Source organism: Carassius auratus, chromosome 13 (assembly GCF_003368295.1).
Source record: "Carassius auratus strain Wakin chromosome 13, ASM336829v1, whole genome shotgun sequence".
Lineage (NCBI taxonomy): Eukaryota > Metazoa > Chordata > Actinopteri > Cypriniformes > Cyprinidae > Carassius > Carassius auratus.
In genome coordinates this window covers 5541657-5565946 of record NC_039255.1, presented here as the reverse complement: position 1 = coordinate 5565946, position 24290 = coordinate 5541657, and the positions used below count along the sequence as shown (strand labels likewise).

At 34.6% G+C, this 24290-nt stretch overlaps 1 protein-coding gene across 15 annotated transcripts in view; it reads right to left on the bottom strand.

Annotated features, from left to right (window-relative positions):
- Positions 1-720: 720 nt before the first annotated feature.
- The window catches only part of LOC113112416 (actin-binding LIM protein 1-like), a 38481-nt gene continuing 14911 nt past the window's right edge, over positions 721-24290 (bottom strand). For 3 of the 15 annotated variants that reach the window (XM_026277972.1, XM_026277966.1, XM_026277974.1), the window contains exons 3-24: positions 19656-19839; positions 19429-19541; positions 17922-18048; positions 17732-17825; positions 16189-16276; positions 15157-15215; positions 13974-14051; positions 13416-13571; positions 13103-13147; positions 12524-12550; positions 12172-12301; positions 11097-11180; positions 10698-10745; positions 5990-6136; positions 4700-4785; positions 4503-4611; positions 3857-3918; positions 3698-3758; positions 3487-3494; positions 3218-3292; positions 2966-3046; positions 721-1913 (exon numbers count right to left, since the gene is read on the bottom strand). In XM_026277972.1, the coding sequence (XP_026133757.1) occupies positions 1800-1913; positions 2966-3046; positions 3218-3292; positions 3487-3494; positions 3698-3758; positions 3857-3918; positions 4503-4611; positions 4700-4785; positions 5990-6136; positions 10698-10745; positions 11097-11180; positions 12172-12301; positions 12524-12550; positions 13103-13147; positions 13416-13571; positions 13974-14051; positions 15157-15215; positions 16189-16276; positions 17732-17825; positions 17922-18048; positions 19429-19541; positions 19656-19839 (1976 nt within the window). In that variant the 3' untranslated portion in view covers positions 721-1799. Of the gene's footprint in view, positions 1914-2965; positions 3047-3217; positions 3293-3486; positions 3495-3697; positions 3759-3856; positions 3919-4489; positions 4612-4699; positions 4786-5989; positions 6137-10697; positions 10746-11096; positions 11181-12171; positions 12302-12523; positions 12551-13102; positions 13148-13415; positions 13572-13973; positions 14052-15156; positions 15216-16188; positions 16277-16728; positions 16851-17731; positions 17826-17921; positions 18049-19428; positions 19542-19655; positions 19840-24290 lie in introns of those variants that run through there. The other 12 variants (XM_026277975.1, XM_026277979.1, XM_026277967.1 and 9 more) reach the window with 11 other exon arrangements.

Here is a 24290-nt window from a genome sequence, read left to right as displayed (position 1 = left end):
TAAACAGTTCAAGTCAGTCACTGCTTGGTGAGGGAGATACATTTTGTGTACAAATTTGAGGTTCATTTTTATATTTTTTACTGTCTTTAAATTTCATCAGACGGGATGAAATGTGAAGTGAGGAAGTGAAGTGACATTCAGCCAAGTATGGTGACCCATACTCAGAATTTGTGCTCTGCATTTAACCCATCCGAAATGCACACATACAGAGCAGTGAACACACACACACACACACACACACACACACCCGGAGCAGTGGGCAGCTATTTATGCTGCGGCGCCCGGGGAGCAGTTGGGGGTTCGATGCCTTGCTCAAGGGCACCTCAGTCATGGTACGCAAAACATCACAGAGCAGATTAAACCCTTCGATTACTTACTGATGTTTGTGTTAAGTAGCCTACACTTTCAGTGAGTGGAAACAAGTCAAGTCCGCTTGAAAAGTCGCTGGATGACGTCTTCCGTCAATTAGCATATTTCCGACGTCATTGCGTCGTATTGCTTTCTAAATTCTCAATAAAACTTTTACACACACACAGACACGCACGCACGCACGCACGCACACACACACACACACACACACACACACACACATATATATATATATATATATAGTCAGTTACACCTAATTATATGAATATGTTTGTGAGTATGTGATGAAGAAAGAGAAGAGGAAGGAAATGTATTATATTTACCCAAAGTTTATTCAAACCTGTGAATGTAGTTATGGTGTTTATTGAGTGTTTTCATCTGAATTCATTGATTTGGTCCAGCTAATAATTCACTATACTAGCTTCACAGGAAGTCCAGTGCCCTCTGTATATGAAGACACAATAATACATATTGATTTGATTAATGAGGACGAAATAATAAACATAATATAATGTACTGTAATGCCTTTGGTTTTTACTGAGAGCTGCACATTGAGACATTTTAATTTTACTCAGAAATACAATTGAAATACAATAAACTGGCAGTGTGAATGAGTATTCGCTCTTAAAAAAAAAAAGGCAAATGCAGTTAATTTTTACCTTAAATTTGTATTCTATTATTTACATTTACAATATACCAGGGACATCAGCATTGATTCAAGAGTTAAGCACAGATCAGCACAGAAAGCATAAAGTGTTTCACTTCTGAACCATTAGTGGTATAAAATCGAAAAGTTACCAATGATGTTGGTTTGACCAATGAAAAATGTGTGTTTGATAGTGATCAGTATTTTTTTTCAATTCTGTTTAGGGCTGCTGTTGGCACAGAAATGATACACTTTACCTTTAATTAAACAGATGTTAATTTGAGGCTGGTACAATAGTAAAGGGTGAATACATGGATATGGATTTAGTCTCGCTGACTGCACTCAAAACAGGTAGCCTATGAAGAAACAGACACCTACTCAGTTTAGCATCTACAACCCTCCCAGAACCAAAAGTGTTCCTAACAGAGGAGTCTTTACTGGAATCGTGATTTAAAAGCATTATAACTGCAAATGTACAAAAGGCTCAGATTATCAGACCTGCATTAACATAATTTAAAAAAAATATGCAAGAACAACAAAGAACAAAAAAAGGTTGACTCATTTCTAGATGAGCGAAAATTTAAGTGACAGAGATGAAAAATAAAGTGTTGAGAATTTTGAAGATACAGATGAAATGCTTAGACCCTCTGTTTATTACAAACTGATATCATATGATAATATTGCAGCATGGAGCTTTCTTCTGACTATTGTTTTAGCATGAAACAACAGAAGAGGAGTAAACCATCAAGAAAATCAACACAATGTGATTGAGTGCAGATCACGGTCAGAAGAGTCTGGCTTTCTTCTTCAGTTCATTGCGTTTCCACAGAGGTAACCTGCTGAATTCCTGAATTTGCATCCCAAAGATTTCAAAGAACATCTCCGGAGCCAGATGGCGCTGGAAACGCAGGTGAAAAAGAAGAAAAAGAGCAAAAATCGTTCCTATCATATATATTTTAAGTATTAAAATTATTTAATGTTAAGATTTATAAAATAAACATCCATTTGGAACACATAGTTCAGATTGTAAGATTGGTTTTAATATAGGCAAAATAATAATAATAAGGCCACACAGGAAGATAAAAAAAAAAAAATGCAATTAGCCTACTTATATCACAATTTAGACTTTAAATCTGATATTGCATAATTTCTAGCTTCTTTACTTGCAATTCACAATTCTGACTTGTTATATCTCACATCTTCAGATTTTTTCCTCATACTTTTTTCATTGCTACTATTTATTAAACAATTCAGATTTTTTTTTTTTGTCCCTGTAATTGAACTTATATTTCACAACTCCGAATTTATAAAGTTCACATCTTGAAATTCAGTTTTTTCCTCTTAAAATTGTGAAAAAAAGTCTTTTTTTAACTATGAAATAAAAAGTCATTTATTTATTTATTCATTTTGTGGCAGAAATATATATATATATGTATGTGTGTGTGTGTGTGTATGAAAGTGAAATAAAAGTAATTATTTTAAAAATGCAATTTTTTATATTGCTTAAAATCATCATAAATATGTTTAAATTCAGTCAAAAGTGAACATAGTTAAAATACGGTAAAATCTTCAGTTTAATTATTAGGTTAAGTACTATTCCAGAAATCTTACTAATTTCCTACCGATTTCATTTATGTATAAGTGACAAATATGCATCACATTATGTTTATTAGTTTGTTAATACGGTGTTAAAATGGTGTAATCCAAAGGGGTGGAAACTTTACTTGTAATTCAAATACAAAAATTAAAATGTATATTAAAATATTTTTATTTTTCTTAGTGGGCTTTTCTTTTGGATATATCGAAATACAGGGTTTTGTTGCACAGAAAACTAATCATTGCTCATCTGTGTTGATTTTGATTGCTTCTATTGTCCTCATTTGTAATTAACTTTGGAAAAAAGTGTCTGCTAAATGACTGAATGTAAATGCAAATGCTGTGAGAAATTACCTCTAGTCTGGTTCTGTCCACATCTCTGGGCAGTTTGGAGCGACTACGGCTGGTCACCATAAGCATTTCATATGGATATACCTTCAACCGAGACATATCAATCAGTACACAACTCTTATTTAATGTTTGAAATATAGGATCTAATAAATCAGGCTGCATAGTTACAATACATTCAAGTAATTCACTGAAAGCTGAACAGCCTAATAATTAAAACCATTTTAAATATCAGATAATTTTATGCTATACACTTGCTTTTGGTTCCAGCATATTAGGCATAGACACTCCTCTGTCCATTCTGGTGGATGTACGCTGGCCATCATGCATGGGCTAGAAACAAATCATTAATCGAGAGAGAAGCTAGCACTTAATGAGAGGTCAACGGTCTCTTTCAATCTGATTTCAAATCATGTAGGATGAATAAGTATGAATGTATTTTAAAGAATTTGACATATTATTATAATAAGGATGCAATAAGGATACATGGGAACACACAGAGTGATTCAAAATGGTAATCTACATACCTGAAATTCTGTTAAAAAGAAAGAAAAAGATTTGTTTTTATATTTATACATATCAGAAATACTAGCTATCACAGTTTCTGCACAACATGATGCTTTATCATCTTTATGAATTTATACTACTTCCAGAATATATATGACTGTGATTATTTTAGCTCTCATTCAATGTTAATGCATGTAATTAAAGTTAAACTAAAAGATGGATGAAACCAACCTCTCATCCCACTGCACACGTCTCCATAACTGTTGTACTGAGAAAAATCAGTCGACTGAGGCTGAAAAAAAGAAACCAATAAAGTGGATTAAATAATATTTTATCACTATTATATTATATTATTTTAAATACTGAGTGACAATAATAAAGGGATCTTACCCGATGCAGTCCATTTCGCCCGTATCCAGGCAGTGAGCCTGTTTTAGAAGGTGAATTTCGATCTGCAATTTTAATAATATTGAACACATTCACTATGAAATTATATACACATTCAATATATAATTATAATATGAAATTTGTTCAATAATGCACACACACACACACACACACACACACATATAAGTCTAAGCATTATTTTTTATATACTTTTAAATTTATTTTAAATATAATAAGCAATATAATATATATTTAATATGTATTTAATTCCATTCATTCTGATTCTTTAAAGGGATACCCCACTCAAAAATGAATATTCTGTCCCATTGACTTCCAGTGTCTTCTTTGGATATACTACTGATGTCATCCAGAACCAGAAACTATTTGTAAACCAACATTCTTCAAAATATCTTATTTTTGATTTCCACAGAGTAAGGAAGCGTGCAGGTTTGGAACGACGTAAGGGTGAGTGAATAATAGCAGAATTATAATTTTTGGGGTGGACTATCCCTCTAAATTCTAATTACAATTGTGCATCCTATTTGCACAAATTACAGATAGAATTTTAAATTCTCAAATATATTCTGAATGGCCCTGTTCCTTAATCTTGAACATCTAATATGCAATCTATTGTACTGAGTAGCATTACTGCTTCCATGTTCGTAGCGTTGTGCTGACAGGCTCCGTGCGTGACGCTCTCTGATCATCCCTTTCTCCTTTTCCTCTTTAAGAATCATTTTCCCCAAACCAGATTGGATCTGGAATCAGAAACAAAAATCATTTTAGACGTTATGTTGCATTGTTGAGCAGGTTGCATCATTCTTTTAGTTACAGACATCTCTTAACCTTATTGAGATGTTCCTCCTGAACCTGTCTGCGTTTCTGGAGCTCCTCCTCGTCCTCCTCTCTTGACCTTCTCCTCCCGTCTGTTCCTGAGCACCACCACCAAAACAAAAACACATTAGTAGGTCAACACACAAACAAACGCCGGAAGAGCTAAAAGCGAACCTAGACTGATTAAAGACTAAGCCAGTCTGTGCTATGAGAAATTCTGCATTAAGCAGAGTCTGTTTTTATATGATACATCACAGTTTTCTACTTACTGTTTTTTACAGAACTACGGTCTACAGAATAGTAATGAAATAATCACTTGTGAATTACATGAAAAATGATTACACATTAACACATGGACAGAAAGACAACACAAACCTTTGAAGTCATTCTCAGTAGCCGCCCAGCTAACAAATATATGTTCTAAGAACGTTTTGTTAATATTTCAAAATTAAGCTGTGAAAATGTTATGAATGTTAAGGGAACAATCCATTTTACAACCATTATGTGAATGTTACTTTCTGAAACAAGTAGCAATACGAAAAAAATGGCTAACCTTTTGACAACACAAGAAAGGTTCGAACAAATGCTCTTTTAGTGTTATTGGAAAAACGTAATAACTGGTCATAACTTTAAGAGAACCTTGCCAGAATGTTGTGATAATGTTTTCTGTTAGCTGGGCTATTTAAAATTTAAAATGTTGAATTTTTTTTCTTTTTTTATTATTAATTGAATTTTTTAACCAATTCAGCACCAAAAGCTGTTTTTTTTATATAACAGCATAATAATACAAGAATAAACAATAAAAAGAACTCTGACAGCACTGAGTGCACTTTAAGTATTCAAATACTATATTGAAATATTATTAGTATTTAAGTCTTTCTGCTTCAAAATTCCATGCTTAATTCAATGTGTTTCTTTGTAATTATTTGTGAAATTTGCTAGCAATTTCTGAATTATTTTTTCCCTTCACCACATTCTTTTCAGTGAAGAAGCAGCTTTAGTAGCATTTTACGGTATCTATACAAATCTGTTAATAAATCAGCTTTAAATCTTCACGGCAAGGTTTTAGTTCACAGAAAAATTCTAACTTTACTCACCCATATTCCAAATTTTTTTAATTATTTTTTTTGTGGGTGTGTGTGTGAAACACACCTCAATTGTGTTTCACAGAAGAAAAAAAAAAAATACAGAGTCTAAAAAACATGAGGTTGAGTAAATAATAGGAATTTTTGGGTGACCTGTCCCTTTAAGGCAGAAGCAACTAGACTTTGGGAACAGATGTATCATGGGTGACCACAGTACCTAGGGCAGCATGGGAGATCGGGAAGGACCAGCAGTCTGTCTCTATCTGTGCTGGGTAGTCTGGACCAGAGGTGTACGCCGAGGGGAATTTGGCTGATTTGATGATGTCATCAGCAGACTTACTCTGGGCTGCAAAGGCAGCTGAATCTAGATCAATAAACCGGGGGGAGGCTGTGGACCATCAGTGTAGCAAGACCAACATCTAACCAACAGATAGCAGAAAATGCCTGCTACAAGCTGTATGTGGCACATGGTCAGGGGTTTAAAGCCACTGATAACCCACACTCACTTTTTACAACATATAAGAAGCAGTATTCAGTATTAGAGCTATTGGTTGTCTGCTTGCATGCTAAAAATGTATTGCTGTATCATAAATCAATCAGCCAAAATAAGCCATGCAGCAATCTGACAAACCATCACTGGCTTCAGAACACATAGCATGAGTGTTAATACGCAGACACAGTGGAATTCGCCATGCTGAATCCATCTACAGATGGCTATAGCAACTTTAAAAGGGTCTTATGAAGAATCAAAATGGTCTTATAGGTAGAAGAGTTTAATATGCTATGAAATCATACTGTAATATTATCCTTATTATAATTATTTTGTTGTTTTTCAATTTTTTTTTTTTTGGGGGGGGGGTTAGTTGTATATATATATACATACAAAATATTTAGACAAAAAAATAATAATTATATATATATATATATATATATATATATATATATATATATATATATATATATATATATATATATATATATATATATATATATATATATAATTATTATTTTTTTGTCTAAATATTTTTTTATCCATATTTTATTCCAGTTTTAGTTATTTTACTACATCAAGTAAAACTAAGTGAAAATGAAAAATGTTAAAATAATATATATATATTTTTTAGTTTAATATAATATTTTTTTTCTATTTAGCAATAGAAACGAACAGTTAAAGTTTTTTTTTTAACAAGACCCTATATCATTTTAGGCTGATCTTAACAAATTTAGCCACACATGCATATTCAGTGGAGATGATTTAGGGATGAAGTAGAACAATATGAACTCTCACAGCAAACCCGCAGCTCGTAAGCAAAAGCAAATGCATTGTATCTCATTGCACATGCAAAGAAGGCATTTACATACAGGGAACAGCAGGAAAACTAATTCTAAAAAAACATAAAAGAACATAAACAGACTCTAAAACAGATTTTGAGTCTAAGGGCCAGAGAGGAAGTGGAAAATAGTCAACTTATAATATTTTGGCATATATATTATATATTATTTCATAAGTGGACCTTAGGGAAAATAAACATTAATAAACAAAAATGTATGACAATGACCCCTTTAAATGTCAACAAATGTAAGATTTAGCCAAAACCAATTTTTATTCTTTCTTTCTTATTTTTTATTTTAAATGCAACAATGTATCTTTTTTTAATAGCAAATATGAGATGATATTAAAGTTCTGAAAATCAGGGTCCAGTAAATACATTAGCTGATACTATGCATTTCTGACTTTAGAGTTTTGATGTTTATGAATATGAATGAAAGCTCATCAAGCACTCATCAGGTGAAGATGCTTTAATGATGATTGATTGATCAGTTGATTAATATTTATAGTGAAATGAGTTCAGTTGAGATGACTTCAAACAATACTTACATGTTTACATTGAGGTGGTGTTTAAAGGCACACAAGCAGATATTAATGAGGTGGAGGGACTCACAGTTTCCAAATAAAAACAAACAAAAATACAAAAACAAAGAAATATGGTAAAATGACAAACAAACATATACACAGTCATAACGTGAAAAATTCTGAAATTCCTTGACTCTCTAGCTTCTAGTTTTGGCTGTTAACTAGTTTACCAATGAACTGTTAAGGTCTGTCTTTTTATTGATCAGTTTGTAGAAATGCCCTACTGCTGTGAGCCAAGCAGCAGTCTTTTGCACAGTTCGCATTGCCAGTCTTGCCTGTATATTTATTATGTTGTTTTAAATGTCAATAATAAAACTGTATAAGCCAAATTTAACAGACACAGTAAACAGTATATATATATATATACAGTCTTGTTCAAAATAATAGCAGTACAATGTGACTAACCAGAATAATCAAGGTTTTTAGTATATTTTTTATTGCTACGTGGCAAACAAGTTACCAGTAGGTTCAGTAGATTGTCAGAAAACAAACAAGACCCAGCATTCATGATATGCACGCTCTTAAGGCTGTGCAATTGGGCAATTAGTTGAAAGGGGTGTGTTCAAAAAAATAGCAGTGTCTTCCTTTGACTGTACAAACTCAAAACAATTTTGTACAAACATTTTTTTTTCTGGGATTTAGCAATCCTGTGAATCACTAAACTAATATTTAGTTGTATGACCACAGTTTTTTAAAACTGCTTGACATCTGTGTGGCATGGAGTCAACCAACTTGTGGCACCTCTCAGCTGTTATTCCACTCCATGATTCTTTAACAACATTCCACAATTCATTCACATTTCTTGGTTTTGCTTCAGAAACAGCATTTTTGATATCACCCCACAAGTTCTCAATTGGATTAAGGTCTGGAGATTGGGCTGGCCACTCCATAACATTAATTTTGTTGGTTTGGAACCAAGACTTTGCCCGTTTACTAGAGTGTTTTGGGTCATTGTCTTGTTGAAACAACCATTTCAAGGGCATGTCCTCTTCAGCATAGGGCAACATGACCTCTTCAAGTATTTTAACATATGCAAACTGATCCATGATCCCTGGTATGCGATAAATAGGCCCAACACCATAGTAGGAGAAACATGCCCATATCATGATGCTTGCACCTCCATGCTTCACTGTCTTCACTGTGTACTGTGGCTTGAATTCAGAGTTTGGGGGTCGTCTCACAAACTGCCTGTGGCCCTTGGACCCAAAAAGAACAATTTTACTCTCATCAGTCCACAAAATGTTCCTCCATTTCTCTTTAGGCCAGTTGATGTGTTCTTTGGCAAATTGTAACCTCTTCTGCACATGCCTTTTTTTTAACAGAGGGACTTTGCGGGGGATTCTTGAAAATAGATTAGCTTCACACAGACGTCTTCTAACTGTCACAGTACTTACAGGTAACTCCAGACTGTCTTTGATCATCCTGGAGGTGATCATTGGCTGAGCCTTTGCCATTCTGGTTATTCTTCTATCCATTTTGATGGTTGTCTTCCGTTTTCTTCCACGTCTCTCTGGTTTTGCTCTCCATTTTAAGGCATTGGAGATCATTTTAGCTGAACAGCCTATCATTTTTTGCACCTCTTTATAGGTTTTCCCCTCTCTAATCAACTTTTTAATCAAAGTACGCTGTTCTTCTGAACAATGTCTTGAACGACCCATTTTCCTCAGCTTTCAAATGCATGTTCAACAAGTGTTGGCTTCATCCTTAAATAGGGGCCACTTGATTCACACCTGTTTCTTCACAAAATTGATGACCTCAGTGATTGAATGCCACACTGCTATTTTTTTGAACACACCCCTTTCAACTAATTCAACTAATTGCCCAATTGCACAGCCTTAAGAGCGTGCATATCATGAATGCTGGCTCTCATTTGTTTTCTGGGAATCTACTGAACCTACTGGTAACTTGTTTGCCACGTAGCAATAAAAAAATATACGAAAAACCTTGATTATTCTGGTTAGTCACATTGTACTGCTATTATTTTGAACAAGACTGTATATATATATATATATATATATATATATATATATATATATATATATATATATATATATATATATTTATATATATATTTAAATACAATCGATAAAATTTAGTAAATAAATACAGGCAAGCATTTTAAAAACTCAGTCAGATGTAATTTGCACAATGCATTACTTAGGAATAGTTCACAGAAAATGAAAAATTCACCGAAAATTCTATCACCCTCAGGGCATCCAAGATGTACAGTAGATTAGTATGTTTCTTCGTCAGAACAAATTTAGAGAAATTTAGCATTACATCACTTGATCACCAGTGGATGCTCTGCGGTGAATGGGTGCCATCAGAATCAGAATACAAATGGCTTATTAAAACATCACAATATTTCACGTTATCCACACCACTGCAGTCTATCAATTAACATCTTGTGAAGTGAAAACTATCCATAATATTGCTATCTCCAGTGAAAAAAGTTCTGAATCAGGAGAGAAATATGCACAGAATAAGCACTGATTCTAAACAATTATGCTGGTTTTGATGTGAGAGGACAACAGGGAATGGGCTTTCCCTGGAGGAAGTGTCGTTATGGATTATGTATTTTGTAAGTGACTGTTTAAAGTTAAAACATCTTAATGATGGATTTTTTTCTTACAAAAATGCTTCACAAGACATTTATTGATGAACTGGAGTTTACTTTCGAATTACTGTGAAGTTTTTAGTAGCTGTCTGCATTATCACCCATTCAGTACAGAGGATGAAGAAACAAACTTATCTACATCTTATATGGCCTGAGGGTGAGTGAATGGGCAAGTTTTCATTTCTAGGTGAAGTATTCCTTTAAAAACAGTGATTCTCAACCAGGGGTGCATGTACCTCAGTGTGTACTTCAAAATTTAGATTTTTTTGTTGGTTGGGAAACACTGCTTTGGTGTATATTATAAATCATCAGACATACAGTATATCAAAATTCTAATCATCTCTTTCATGTGAAAGCTAAAGTACTGAATTCAAAGATTCTGAATAACTGTACCATGCTGTTTGTAGATAGGAGGCTTTCTGTAGATGTTTACTCCTTGATCTGAAAGAAAGGAAAAGTCTAATTAGTTAATTTTAGTTCTTAATATAAAAGAACTAGGTTTTTTAAACACAGAAATAAAACAATAACATATACAAAATGCACTGATGAACAGTCAAGTTAGAGAAACTGACAACTGCATCACATACAGTTTTGAAATACTGTCACCAAGATAGATGTTTACATTTTCTGAATGAAAATGTAAGTGGTGTTTGCTTGTGCAGACTTTTCATTTCTGCGTGAACTGTTGCTTTAAGACAGAGACAGAAAGTGCTATGAATAGCGAGCATATGCTGAGACACAGGGCATGCTGGGATTGACACACAGTGGGCCGCTGGAAGACTCCAACAGTACCTGGCATGTGAAAATGTTTAGGAGTCAGAGGGAGAGGAGGGGTGCTGGCCCCTGGGGAACTCCAACCACAGGACAGCTCAATGCCTCCAATCACAAACACGGTCAATAGGGAGAATAATTCAAAATAGGGCTGGGTGATAGATAGATAGATAGATAGATAGATAGATAGATAGATAGATAGATAGATAGATAGATAGATAGATAGATAGATAGATAGATAGATAGATAGATAGATAGATAGATATAGATCTAAAATAATTAATCAAGTTAAAGACTAAATTAAGCCATGTTTACACTGTGTTTTCAATAAGTAAATAAAAAATACACAAACTATGGGGTTAATCTAAAAAAAAAGACAAATTTAATTTAACTTTTATTTTAATTTCAGAAAATAAGGTTTTATTTAATTTACTTACTGTTTGAGCTTTATATTAAATTGACAATTAAGTGCACGGACCCATGGTATGGTAGTATGCTAGAATGTGTTAAATTGCTAATTTATGATATTTTATTAAAATAAAAAACTCACTGCATTGCAATAATGATAATCTAATAATCTAAATAGAATCACCACTGAAAATAATGGGATTTACAAAAAAGTAAAACATCTGTACACTCATAACATCTGGTGAAAAACTATTTTCACACACACACACACACACACACACACACACACACACACACACACACACGTATATATATAATGTCTCAACAGACATCGCATCCAATTTTGCAAAAAAAAAAGTTATATGCAGTAGTTAAAAATAAATAAATAAGTCATGTTTACACACTGTTTTTAATAAATAAATAAAAGAAAGGTTTTTGATCATTTGATTTGATCCAAAATTGTTCACAATCACTCTTTCCGAAAATGTCATGCAAAAAATGAGAGTTAGATCATCCAGCCCTAGTTTTTAGAGATAGGCTTTCTCTCTTCTAAAGCTAAATTTGGACACTGGAGGAGAACAGTGCTATATTAGAAAACTGTAAATAATCCATGAAGCGAAAAGAGAAATTAATTTGATGAAATTTTAATATGAATCTTTGAGCGCAGCAGACAGGGCTCACAGCTCACCGGGTCTGTGGAAGTGCTGTGGTGAGCGTGACAGGGTTGGGGTGTAATTGTGGCGGCTGTAGATTGGCGACCCAATGGAGCCTTGACTTGTCGACCGGTGGAGGATTCGTTCTCTCATGTCATAGTAACCCTAAAAATTACAGGAAGGATACACATAAAAAAAATAAATCACTGTTTAATTTGAAAATCTAGATGTGATTCAGTTTCAATACAACATCTATTAATAAATTCTTAAATATTTACAATGAAAATTAAACTGCATTTCTCCAATAAAACACATAAATATTCAGTAGTATTATGTAATCATTTGATTTTTGCCTGCATGCAAAATAAAACTCCAAATATGATTCACCTCAGCAGTCGGTGTGGGTGACCTGGTCTGAAAAATAAATACATATACAAAGAAAACTTTTTTGAACAGATTCACACTTTCACTGGGACACCAGAGAACTGGGATACACAAACAAACTAACAAACTATTAATTAAATAATTAATGTATGGTGGTGAATCTCAGAAAAGAAAACCTGTCATATCTGGGTCTAATTCAAACTCAAAATGTATTGCCTTGAATTTATGGTAATTTATTTATATGAAGAAGAAAAAAAATTGCATTACAATAATGAAGCATAAAAGCATTATTGTATTACAATAGTGATAATCTACTGAGAGTCATCACTGAAAATCAAAGGACCTATAAATAGTAAACAAAAACATCTGGATGCACTGCAGATAAATTGTGTGGATAAGTGGCACTCATGAGCATCCATCTGAATCATATAACCACAAATGGGACTCAATACAATCTCCTGGACTACCTCATGACTGCTAGTCCACATCCAGTGTGTGATTTAGGACAGCACCAATAACATGAGAATGACTGAGAGGAACAGCCTATCAGGGGACAGGTGAGAGGTCATGTGACTAACTTACTCTGTCTTCTGGCATAGGCGAACACTCTCTCCTGGAGCTCCGCAGCTGTCAACAGAAAGTTGTTGTGTTGGGATAATAAAGTCCATGTCAGTTTAAAACACTACTATTGTCTGTGAATATATATATATATATATATATATATATATATATATATATATATATATATATATATATATATATATATATATATCAATTTTATACAAGCAGAAAAATGTAGTCTGTGTTCAATACTATACCAAACTCAAGAGCTCCGTTTCAAACCCTAGTGAGTCACTAGGGCTTGGAGCAGAGCTTCTGTTTGACTTCTTTTTACCTCTCCAACACTCTCTCTCTCTTCTGACTCATCCAATGAGGTGGTGTAAAGTGGTTCATAGTTGATTAGATCTGGACGCTCAATGTCATAAATGGCTTTGACCTTGGGAATAGCTGCTAAATCCTTGTAATCAAGGATCTCATTGTCTACTTTTGCCTGGGGGACACAAACACACACAGGGAGTCACAGATGTCTGATTTATATAAGACAGCAGTGAAAATATAAAGTTCTATAAAAAGCCTCTCCTAGGCTAATATAAGGGTCTGAGCGTGAGAATAAAGAACAAAAAGGCAAAACGCCACTTACGTTACAGTGATTTTACCACAGTTGCTGCTTTAATAACCTAACATATATATTTTAAATGATAATTTATTAATTGGATGCAAAGCTGTATTTTCAGCATCATTACTCCAGTCTTCAGTGTCACGTGATCCTTCAGAAACCATTCTAATATACTGATTTGCTGCTCAAGAAACATTTATTATCTTTATCAGTCATTTGTGCTGCTTAATACTTTTGTGGGAATATATTTACACTATGATGAACTGATGCACTTACATATATGGTGTGACCCGGTGAGCCAGGTATGCTTGAACCAGGTCTGGAACATATACTCTCAGACGACGAGCATGTCGGCTGTGAAACAAGCACAGGTTTAGAACCCACAACCTATATTCAACATAAGTAATAAATAAAAACATCAGCATTTGCATTTTCATGTAAACAACTACGTATATTCCCCAAAGACATGATTATTCAATGTTGCATTAGCCTTTACCAGAAGAGTGTGTTACTTATATTTGCCTTACTGTGCATCACATTAAAGTAGTTTAACTTTTATGTAAAACACATTTTGTGCCTGCTTGCACATGGCTGTAAAGAGATATATTATGATATATTAAAATATTCATGACCTACTGGCCAATCACGCTACAAAGAATGCAAAAGAAACATATTTTAAATACATTAGTATAAATCTGCGTTAGCATCAGAATATACAAGTTCTAATAAATATAACATATTCAGATATAAATGTAAGAAAACTTTGACCTGTAAACTGACATATATTGTGAAGGATAGGACTAAATGATGACAGCATCCTTAAACAAACCTAAAAGTAAAGAAAATCATTCATTTGCCTTCCACACAATGAATGAGACTCGTCAATGGCAATTTCATGTTTCCGATGGCAGGAAATGCTTGCGGATCAAAATGTAAGTGCATCTGATATTACTCGGCATACTGAAATGCTGAAATGCACCATGCATGATTACAGAAGCCTAGCTTGATTTGAGGCCTATCTGGCACAATAGTAGAGTAACTGGGCTAAACGATCTGTTCTGTAGCACTAGTGTCTATGAAATGGAATAAACCAGATGTTAATGATGGTTTATAGCTAGCACTGCAATCTGCCGCCTCCAGGGGCAGCACATGGTCATGCGATGCCATGGCGCAGCTAACAGCGAGCACAGTACCTGCCTTTCTGTTTTGCTGAAGAGAGCTAGAGACGCAGGCAATAGCTGTGGAGGAAGACACAGGGGTTTGGTCGGACATCACGAAATATAGTGAACTACCTAAGCTATAGCAGTGTTTCCGGAATGATTGTTTGAGCGACATGTGTACAAAAAAACAGCCAGGAGGAGAAAGTACAGCCTCACAGCAACATTTACTTTCAGAAAAGAGTTAGCAGAGAAGAACATGCAGACAGCACAAAGACAGAATGACATGGAAAGGACCTTACCCGTTGTCTCTCCTCGCCTCTGAGTGAATGTTTACAGCTTGGATGCCAAACTGTTGATCCTGCACAAACAATGAAAGAGATGGTCATTCAGTCATGTCAGTTAGGTCACTTTCTGATAAAGAATCTGAAGCAGAACTGTAATTTTCAGAGGTGAACTTTATGTGGCACATCTTCAGTCATTCTGCAATGTAATTAAGAATAACAATATATGCAATTTTATTGAAAAAAAAATAAATACATTCAGCAAGATGCATTAAATTGATCAAATGTGATAGAAAAGAAATATAATTTGCATAATTCCACAAAAGATTAATATTTCAAATAAATTCACTTCCTTTAAACCTTCTATTCATCAAAGAATCCTGAAAATGAAGTAACACTGTTTTCAACACTGATAATAAGAAATGTTTTGTGAGCACCAAATCAGCATATTAGAATGATTTCTGAAGGATCATTTAACACTGAAGACTGGAGTAATGATGCTGAAAATTCAAAATGTTATGTACTTGTTCATCATTGTGTCAGTGTTTTATTTGCAAGAATAACTAGCGATATGCTAGTTACTTGGTAATCATGTTAACAACATGTCAGTTACTTGCTAATCATGCTAGCAACATGCTAGTCACTTCCTAATCATGCTAACATCATGCTAACGAAATTCTAATCATGCTGGAAACATGCTAGTAACTTGCTAATCATGTTAGCAACATAATCATGCTGTAAACATGTTAGTGACATGCTAGTTACTTGTTAATCATGTTAGCAACATGTTAGTTTACTATCTCTTATCTATTTATCTATTTTTTTTGCCTTCAAAACTTTAAAAGTACTTCAAATTAGTAGTTAAAACTGAAAACCCTCAAACTTTAAGCTTTTAAAACTACTTCAAACTTTCTGGTTAGGCTTTTTCAAGCCAACTTAAAGTTTGGCTACAAACTTTTGTATCTATTTTGAAATGTAATTATAAGAAATTAATTTGGTTAAACATATTCCAGCAATTAAATAGAGATAATATTAAAGGCTGAGACTCACCTTGCAGGTACATCTCCTCTCCTTCAGTAAACATCTGGTTACACCTGCTACAGCGAGCACAGCTGGGGTGGTAGTGCTTGTCCCCTGCCTGTGGAGAAACACACTCAAAGTTAAACCCGAAAACGGCTATTACAGATAACTCTAACAGACTGTTAAAGAGAAGCTGAAGTTTTGCATGTGTATCATGTAAGACGACATATATTTTATTCAAATGACCAGAACAAACAAGCTTATCGTTCTGTGTTTGCAGAATCAAATCATCTGTTCATTCAATCATTCAAAGATATAAATAAAACAAAGAGAACTGGAGTACATTTTACATTTCAGTCTTTCTACTTCAAAATTTCACATTTCATTCAATGCTTAATTAATTTAATAATTTAATCGTTAATGCACAACCAATGCTTATTTCATGTTTAGTTCACTTGCTGTCTCTGAATTATTTGTTACATTTATGGGCAAAAACAATTTTTAACCATTTTTTTTTTTTTTTTTTACAATTTTAATTTATTATTAAATACAGTCTTGAGAGAGACTTACAGGTCCCGTGCAGTATCTTGTGCTCTCAAACTACTCAAAGTAATTTATACAGGGCCCATTTCACTCCTGAGCAGCGATGCACAAACAAATTCCATTATAACAAACAGGAAAACAGTGTGATGAGAAAGGACAACTGTCTCTCTCACAGCCAATCAGATTCAGTTAGCCGGATGAAACTTCCTGTTGCAATACTGTGAAATCGGCTGTGAGCCTGTTGTGAAACTTTAGACGGTTATCTGTGAGACATCAGATGTGTAACATGCTTTTGTACTGCAGGTCTGTGTCACAATCAGTGTGTTTTGTTGTTGAACACTCATGCTGTCAAGTGATAAATATACTGTTCATGTTGCATGTCATTCTCAAATGGTGGGAAAGGACTCCAAAATGGTCCACAGGTCTGTTCTGAAAAATCTAAAAAAGAAAATTAAGGAAATTTGACCCAGACTACAATAAATACACGAATAAATATGGTTCGTTCTGACCATCAAGTGTTTAATGCAGAGGATTACTGTCTGATGACTGTACAAAGCAACTGAAAACGATACAAAAACATAAATAAATACAATTCTAGTACTGTGTTAGGTTGTCACTTGATGGCTTGACTGATGAAAGCAATATTGTGTTGAGGTGTCTAAATGTCACTCCAGAAGACATTTATTAACACCCCGGAGCTGTGTGGAGCACTTTTCATGAGGGATGGATGCACTTTTATTGGTCTTCAAAATCTCAATAGCCTTTCACAGTCTTAATAAAACTTAAAAGAGCCAGGACATTTTTTTTTTTTTTTATGCAACTCGATTGTATTAGTCTTAAAGACAGCCATATACACCTAGGATGGCTTGAGGGTGAGTAAATCAATGGGTAATTTTAATTTTCAGGTGTACTATCCCTTTAACAATAACAACACTGCTCAAAGCTACAGACATGCCACAAAGCCACAAAAAGATTTTCAAATGATCAGTTTGTTACCGGTCCAGAACTATGTGTGTGTGTGTTTGTGTACCTCCAGGACTTTCCCGGTGATGAACTGCTGACACGCTTCACAATGCACTCCAAACAGGACCTGATAATCGTGCTCACAGTAGGGGGCGCCATCTCTGTGCACATACAGAGAACAAACCAATGCATACCATCATCCATCATTTAGGATGGAATGGATGAATTTTGTGTAAAAAAAAAAAAATGCATCTTACTTGCTGATGTATTCTCCAGTTAATACTTTGGCACAGGCCTTACATTTAAAACAGCCCAAATGCCACTGACTCTCTAAAGCCAACAGAGCCTGACCATTCTTAATGTCTCTGCCACAGCCCGCACAACCTGAAACATAAAAATAATAATAATAATAATTTGACACTCTCGATTGATGCCCCCCCCCCCCCCAAAAAAAACATCTTTAAATTCGGCACATGATTCATGTGAAGAACTCAGTTTGAGCCATTTTTTTTGTCAAAACATGCAAACCATTTTTTAGACTTAAACTTGATCACTTGATGTCATGAATCAGTATACTGTGAACACAATTTTGGCACCTATCAAGGGTCTTGATCTATTACATCAGGACACTGATGAGATGACTCACACAATGGCATTTATCGACAACATCGCTGGTTTAAAAGCATTAGTGATGTCTGTCAGGTATTTATTTTCTTCACATTTTAACCTTGTCGATGAAAGATTATTATTGGCTTTAGTAGTCAAGCTTAAAGGCTTAAAGTGGAAATTAAGATTGATTATTTATTATAGTAGGTGGATCCTGGCCAAAAAGCCCCCAAATGCTCAGAAAAAGGATCTAAGAGAAACAGAGTGTTTAAATAATTTACAGTTTCAGGATGTTATACAATCGCTTTCTTTCCCATTAAGTTACTCTGTGGATGTAGCACTCTTATTATAGTTAATGTATGATGATTTTTTATTTATTTAAATTCTTTAATAATGTCTAAACGTAGGAATTTGTAATTAAGTAATCTGCTTTTTAAAGTTTATGCATATAAATTACATAATGAGAAACTCTTTACCCCTTCAAGATTCTTTAGGTTTTAAATTGAGTGAGATTTTATCTTAAGTACTTACAAGTTGTTTTGCAATATTGACACACTGGTTTCCTAATTAATGTTGTTCCGTTGCTTTGACACAATCTGTTTTGTTTAAAGCACTGTATAAATAAAGGTGACTTGACAAGTTATAGATATGTGAGATGTTAAATGTATGTCAAGATCAAAATGAAAAGAAATTAAATCAGGAATTACACTGTGTCTAAAGAAAACGAAGCCTACTGAATTGTGATCATATTTTCCCTCAACACAATTAGTTCAGATGCTTTACTTATTAATTATTTATTTCATTATTTCCTACAGTGATTTATTGTAACCTAGTATTTCTACTTAAATATATCCAAATGTTGAAGTTAATGAATTCATAAATAATGCAAAAATTCAAGGTAGTATAACAAACTTTATATGTTGTTGTTGTTTTTACATTTCACTACTGAAAATGATATTTGTTTTGATTATTTGGTTTAATATATTTCCCCCATATTTCACAAATGGGAATTAGTTTATTTATTAATTTGATTAGACATGTGACTATTAATGGCAATTTTCCCTAGATTTTGGGTTGAAATATGACCCAGACATGTTCTTGACCAGTTTTGTGCGATTCACTGATATGGTGGTTTAGATCTGTGGTTCCTGCACTCACTGCTGCGTCTGACGACGTCTTTGGTAGGTCCTGGAGACGTGGGCTCTGCGCAGTACTGACACAGACAGTCCTTGCCATTGAACGTCACTCTGTCTCCAGCAGGAAATGGTCTCCTGTAGGTCATAAAATATATGATCCCAGTTAAAATTCCGCCGCAATGTCAATGACTATATAATGTCCAGTGTGTGTCTGTTTGCAAGTGTGGGTGTGTGTCTGTAGGCTCTTACTTGCAGATTGTGCACACAAAGCATGTTGGGTGGTAGGTCTTTCCGAGTGCAGTCACCACCTCCCCCTCCACAAACTCTCCACAGATGTTACAGCGGGTGCCATGGATGCGTTGGTAATCCAGAGTGCACAGATATTCCCCATTCTTCATGAAGAATCCTCCCTGAGCCAGATCACATCCACACACTGCAGCCAAACACACAAACACTCATTCATTCTAAAGTTGGTAATTAATTAATTATTATCAAAATCATGGTGTGTTATATACTGTACACACACCCTACCTAAAAATATTAGAGAATAATAAAATAATATTATATAACTATGATTTTAGAAATATTATATAATTAAAATAATTAAAGAATAAATAAATGCTCCATAAAAACGTCTCAGAAAAAAAAAAAAGCAAATCAGCATATTAGAATCATTTCTGAAGGATCATGTGACACTGAATACTGGAGTAATGAATATGATTGATCACAGAAATAATTTACATGTTAAAATACAATAAAATACAAAAACGGTTCTCCTCGTTCACTTCCTTTATACTAGAAAAATACATTTTTCAAACAATCATATTTTATGTTCTGCAGAGGAGTTAAAGATCGGTTGATAAGTAAATAATGACAAAACATTTTAGGGTGAACCTTGATTTTTGTTATAATGGCTTCTTTGTCATACATTTCTGTTCTTGTAACCAGATAATGCAACATAATTGGCGCACTAGAAATAGCAACTGTAAAAATAAACCTCAGTGGAGGACAATGGACAAACCTGATCTTGAGAAAACACAGTCAGAAGCCTTGAAATGTCTAATCTGAACCAATAGCCTATCTTAATCACATTTAGAGCTCATTGTGTTTCATTTTCAGCTCTTAAGAGCTCCTTCACCCACTTTCTATTTGGAAAATGAGGGACTGGAAGTATAATAGATGTGTACAATGTATATGTAGTATGCTGGAAGCTCTGCAGTGCTGTTATGTAACTGACTCTAGCGATTCTCATAGCCTTCTACATGATCCGCTCTGATAAAAAGAGTTTATTCACTGAGAAAGTTCTGCAGAGGCCATATGAGGATAATGCCACCCCATAAGTCTCACAGATAAAGCGAGATAATTAGTATACATACAGGTGCTTCTCAATAAACTAGAATGTCGAGGAAAAGTTCATTTATTTCAGTAATTCAACTCAAATTGCGAAACTCATGTATTAAATGAATTAAATGCACACATACTGAAGTAGTTTAAGTCTTTGGTTCTTTTAATTGTGATGATTTGGCTCACATTTAACAAAAACCCACCAAATCACAATCTCAATGCCAATCAGCTAATCAACTCAAAACACCTGCAAAGGTTTCCTGAGCCTTCAAAATGGTCTCTAACAATCACTGACACCCTTCACAAGGAGTGTAAGCCACAAAAATTAATTGCGAATAAGCTTGCTGTTCACCAAGTGCTGTATCAAAGCATGTTGACAGAAGGTTGAGTGGAACGAAAAAGTGTAGAAGAAAAGCATGCACAACCAACCAAAAGAACCACATCTTTATGAGGAATGTCAAGCAAACTGGAGTCAATAATTTTAGAGAATTTCAGAAGGAATGGACTGAGGCTGGGGTCAAGGCATCAAGAGCCACCACACACAGAAGTGCCAAGGAATTTGGCTGCAGTTGTCATATTCCTCTTGTTAAGCCACTTCTGTACCACAGACAACGTTAGAGACATCTAACCCTGCTATGGAGAAGAAGAAATGGACTGTTGCCATTGGTCCAAAGTCCTTTTTTTCAGATGATAGCAAGTTTTGTATTTCAATTGGAAAACAAGGTCCTAGAGTCTGGAAGGGTGAAGAAGCTCATAGCCCAAGCTGCTTGAAGTCCAGTGTTTTTTTTTTTTTTGAAAACCAAAGTTACTGCACCGTTTACCAATAAATATTGTAGTACTTCATGCTTCCTTCTGCTGACCAGCTTTTTGAAGATGCTGATTTCATTTTCCAGCAGGATTTGCCCCTGCCCACAATGCCAAAAGCACCAAAAGTTGGTTAAATGACCAAATAAATGCAGTTGGAAAATTCCACAAATTAGAATGCATTAATTTAAATTTCTATGATTTATTGACTGTATTACTTTACATAAAATTATTACTAGTGGTGGGCCGTTATCACCGTTAACGTGCTGCGTTAACTCGAGACTCATATCGGGCGATAAAAAAAAAAAAGTATCGCCGTTAATCTATTCTCAACGTTGGGTTGGGAGCTGGGTCTATACTAAGCAAGCTGATAACTTTCACCTTGATATTTGAGGCCAGCTAAAAATTAAGCTCAGTCAGGACAGTTGACATGCCACTGCTGCACATGGTCATGAAAGCTTATCTTTTTCACGTCTTTTTAAGCCGTACCGGTTGTCGATTTAAACATTAAAGCATCCAAACACAAGACGCGGAAAAGCTGAACAGAGCTGGTGCGCGCTGTGTTCGGTGCGGAGAGAGAGAGAGATCGCGTGTCACGGACAGGGACACTGAACCGAGCTCTCTTCTGTGAAGTTCTCCTCGAAGTCCCTATTGCATCTGAACGAACAAATATAAATCGCTGTTTGAACAAACAAAAAGATGTGAAAGAGCCCAATTCAGTACTCGCGGTGTTCTGGTGTTCAGGGCTCACTCAGAGAAAGGCGTCTCAAAACACTTGAACATCAAATTTGCTTGTTTTTGCTCTTGTGCCGACAAATACATACAAAATATGTCAAAATATCCACCTTGGAAATTATGCTTGAAAAAACTGTCAGTTATTTCTTAAGTGAAAGTAAACAGTTGAGGGAAAAAATGGGATGTGTATTATATTGGATGCGTTCATCGTCTCTTAAAGTGACCGCGCCTAATTTAGCTACTGGCTGCTGTAATGTTAATCCAAGAAAATGAACGAAAATCCCTCACTGCTCTTGACTACTTTGTAGTTTTAACAGTCAAACCAAAAATTATTCAAACACCAGATATATTTTTTGATATATATAGCAAAACTGTAATAATGTGTGAAATGTTGATGGTGTCTGAATAAATGTAGGTTTGATTGTAGATTTTATTTTTACATTGAAGACTATCCAGTGCTATTTTACATTTAATTATTTGGTTTCTGTAGCTTGACACCTACAAACTTGAAAAAACTTAAACATTGTGTAAATAGCACAAATAAATAAAAATGTATGAACATACAAATTAAACAATTTCAAACAGGTCCCACTGGTACAACCTTCACCGGGTCCCCTCTGACCCCAGCTACGGCCCTCTGCTCACGCCTGTTTCACACATACTCCGTCTGCAGTGCATATGCAGTCCATGTGCGTTACATATGTGGTGCAGCACGGACTCTATGTTCTAATGCACCACCTAGCTTGATAAACCCCTTCTCAAAGATTTACTATTTGTCAATTTTATTTGGGTAACACACATATTCTGAAGGCCATCGGCAGAATTCGAATGAGTCATTTTAATCTAGATTAATCTAGATTAATTTCAAGATCACAGTGAGATTAATCTAGATAAAAAAAATTAATCTATGCCCACCTCTAATTATTACATACGTAAGTTATATACAAGTTTAAAAATATATTTAAAATGTACCTCTTATTCCTCAGAAACCACTTTATTAAAAGAATAGTTCACCCAAAAATTTTAATTAGCCGAATATGATGTAGATGAGTTTGTTTCTTCATAGAACAGATTTGGTCAAAATCTACCACTATGCTTGCTCACCAGTGGCTCCTCTGCAGTGAATGGGTGCCGTCAGAATAAGAGTCCAAACAGCTGATAAAAAACATCACAATAATTGACAAGATTCCAGTCAATTAGTTAACATCTTGTGAAGTGAAAAGCTGTGGGTTTGTAAGAAACAAATCCATCAAGACGTTTTTAATTTCAAACCATCTCTTCCAGCTAATATACAAGTCCTCAATGCATTATACTGCTTTCTCCAGTCCAAAAGTCATCTTGTCTGAATCAGGAGAGAAATATGCACAGATCAAGTACCATTTACAAATGAAAATAATCTAAAACAGTTGATGTTGGTGGATTTGGATGTGAGCCGACAACAGGGAGCAGACTTTTTCACTGACAGAAGCATTATTATGGACTACAAACTTGTATTTTGGACAAAAGTGAGGGTTTAAAGTTTAAGTGTCTTAGTGATGAATGTGTTTATTATAAACATACAGCTTTCTGCTTCAATAGATAATTTATGAAGTCATTTGGATTACTTCTGGATTGCTGATTATGTTTTTATCAGCTGTTTGGACTCTCATTCCGATGGCACCCATTCGCTGCAGAGGATCCATTGGTGAGCAGGTGATGTAATGCTACATTTCAACCAAACCAGTTCTTGGATGGACTGTTGGTCTGTTGGTGAGTACATTTTAAAATATCATTCCGGAGTGTACTATTCCTTTAACAAATATTGGTCTTTAATGTATTATTGGATTCAATAAAACATCACAATATGGAAGTAAAACGGGTTGTGATCAGGTTGCCTGCAAATGAAGAAAACAATGATTTAGTTGTGTTTATGCTACTCTGAAGCGATTCGATGATTAGATAATCTGATTATTATTAAACAGATTTCGGATGGCATAATCCCTGAGGGTGTTGAACACAAAG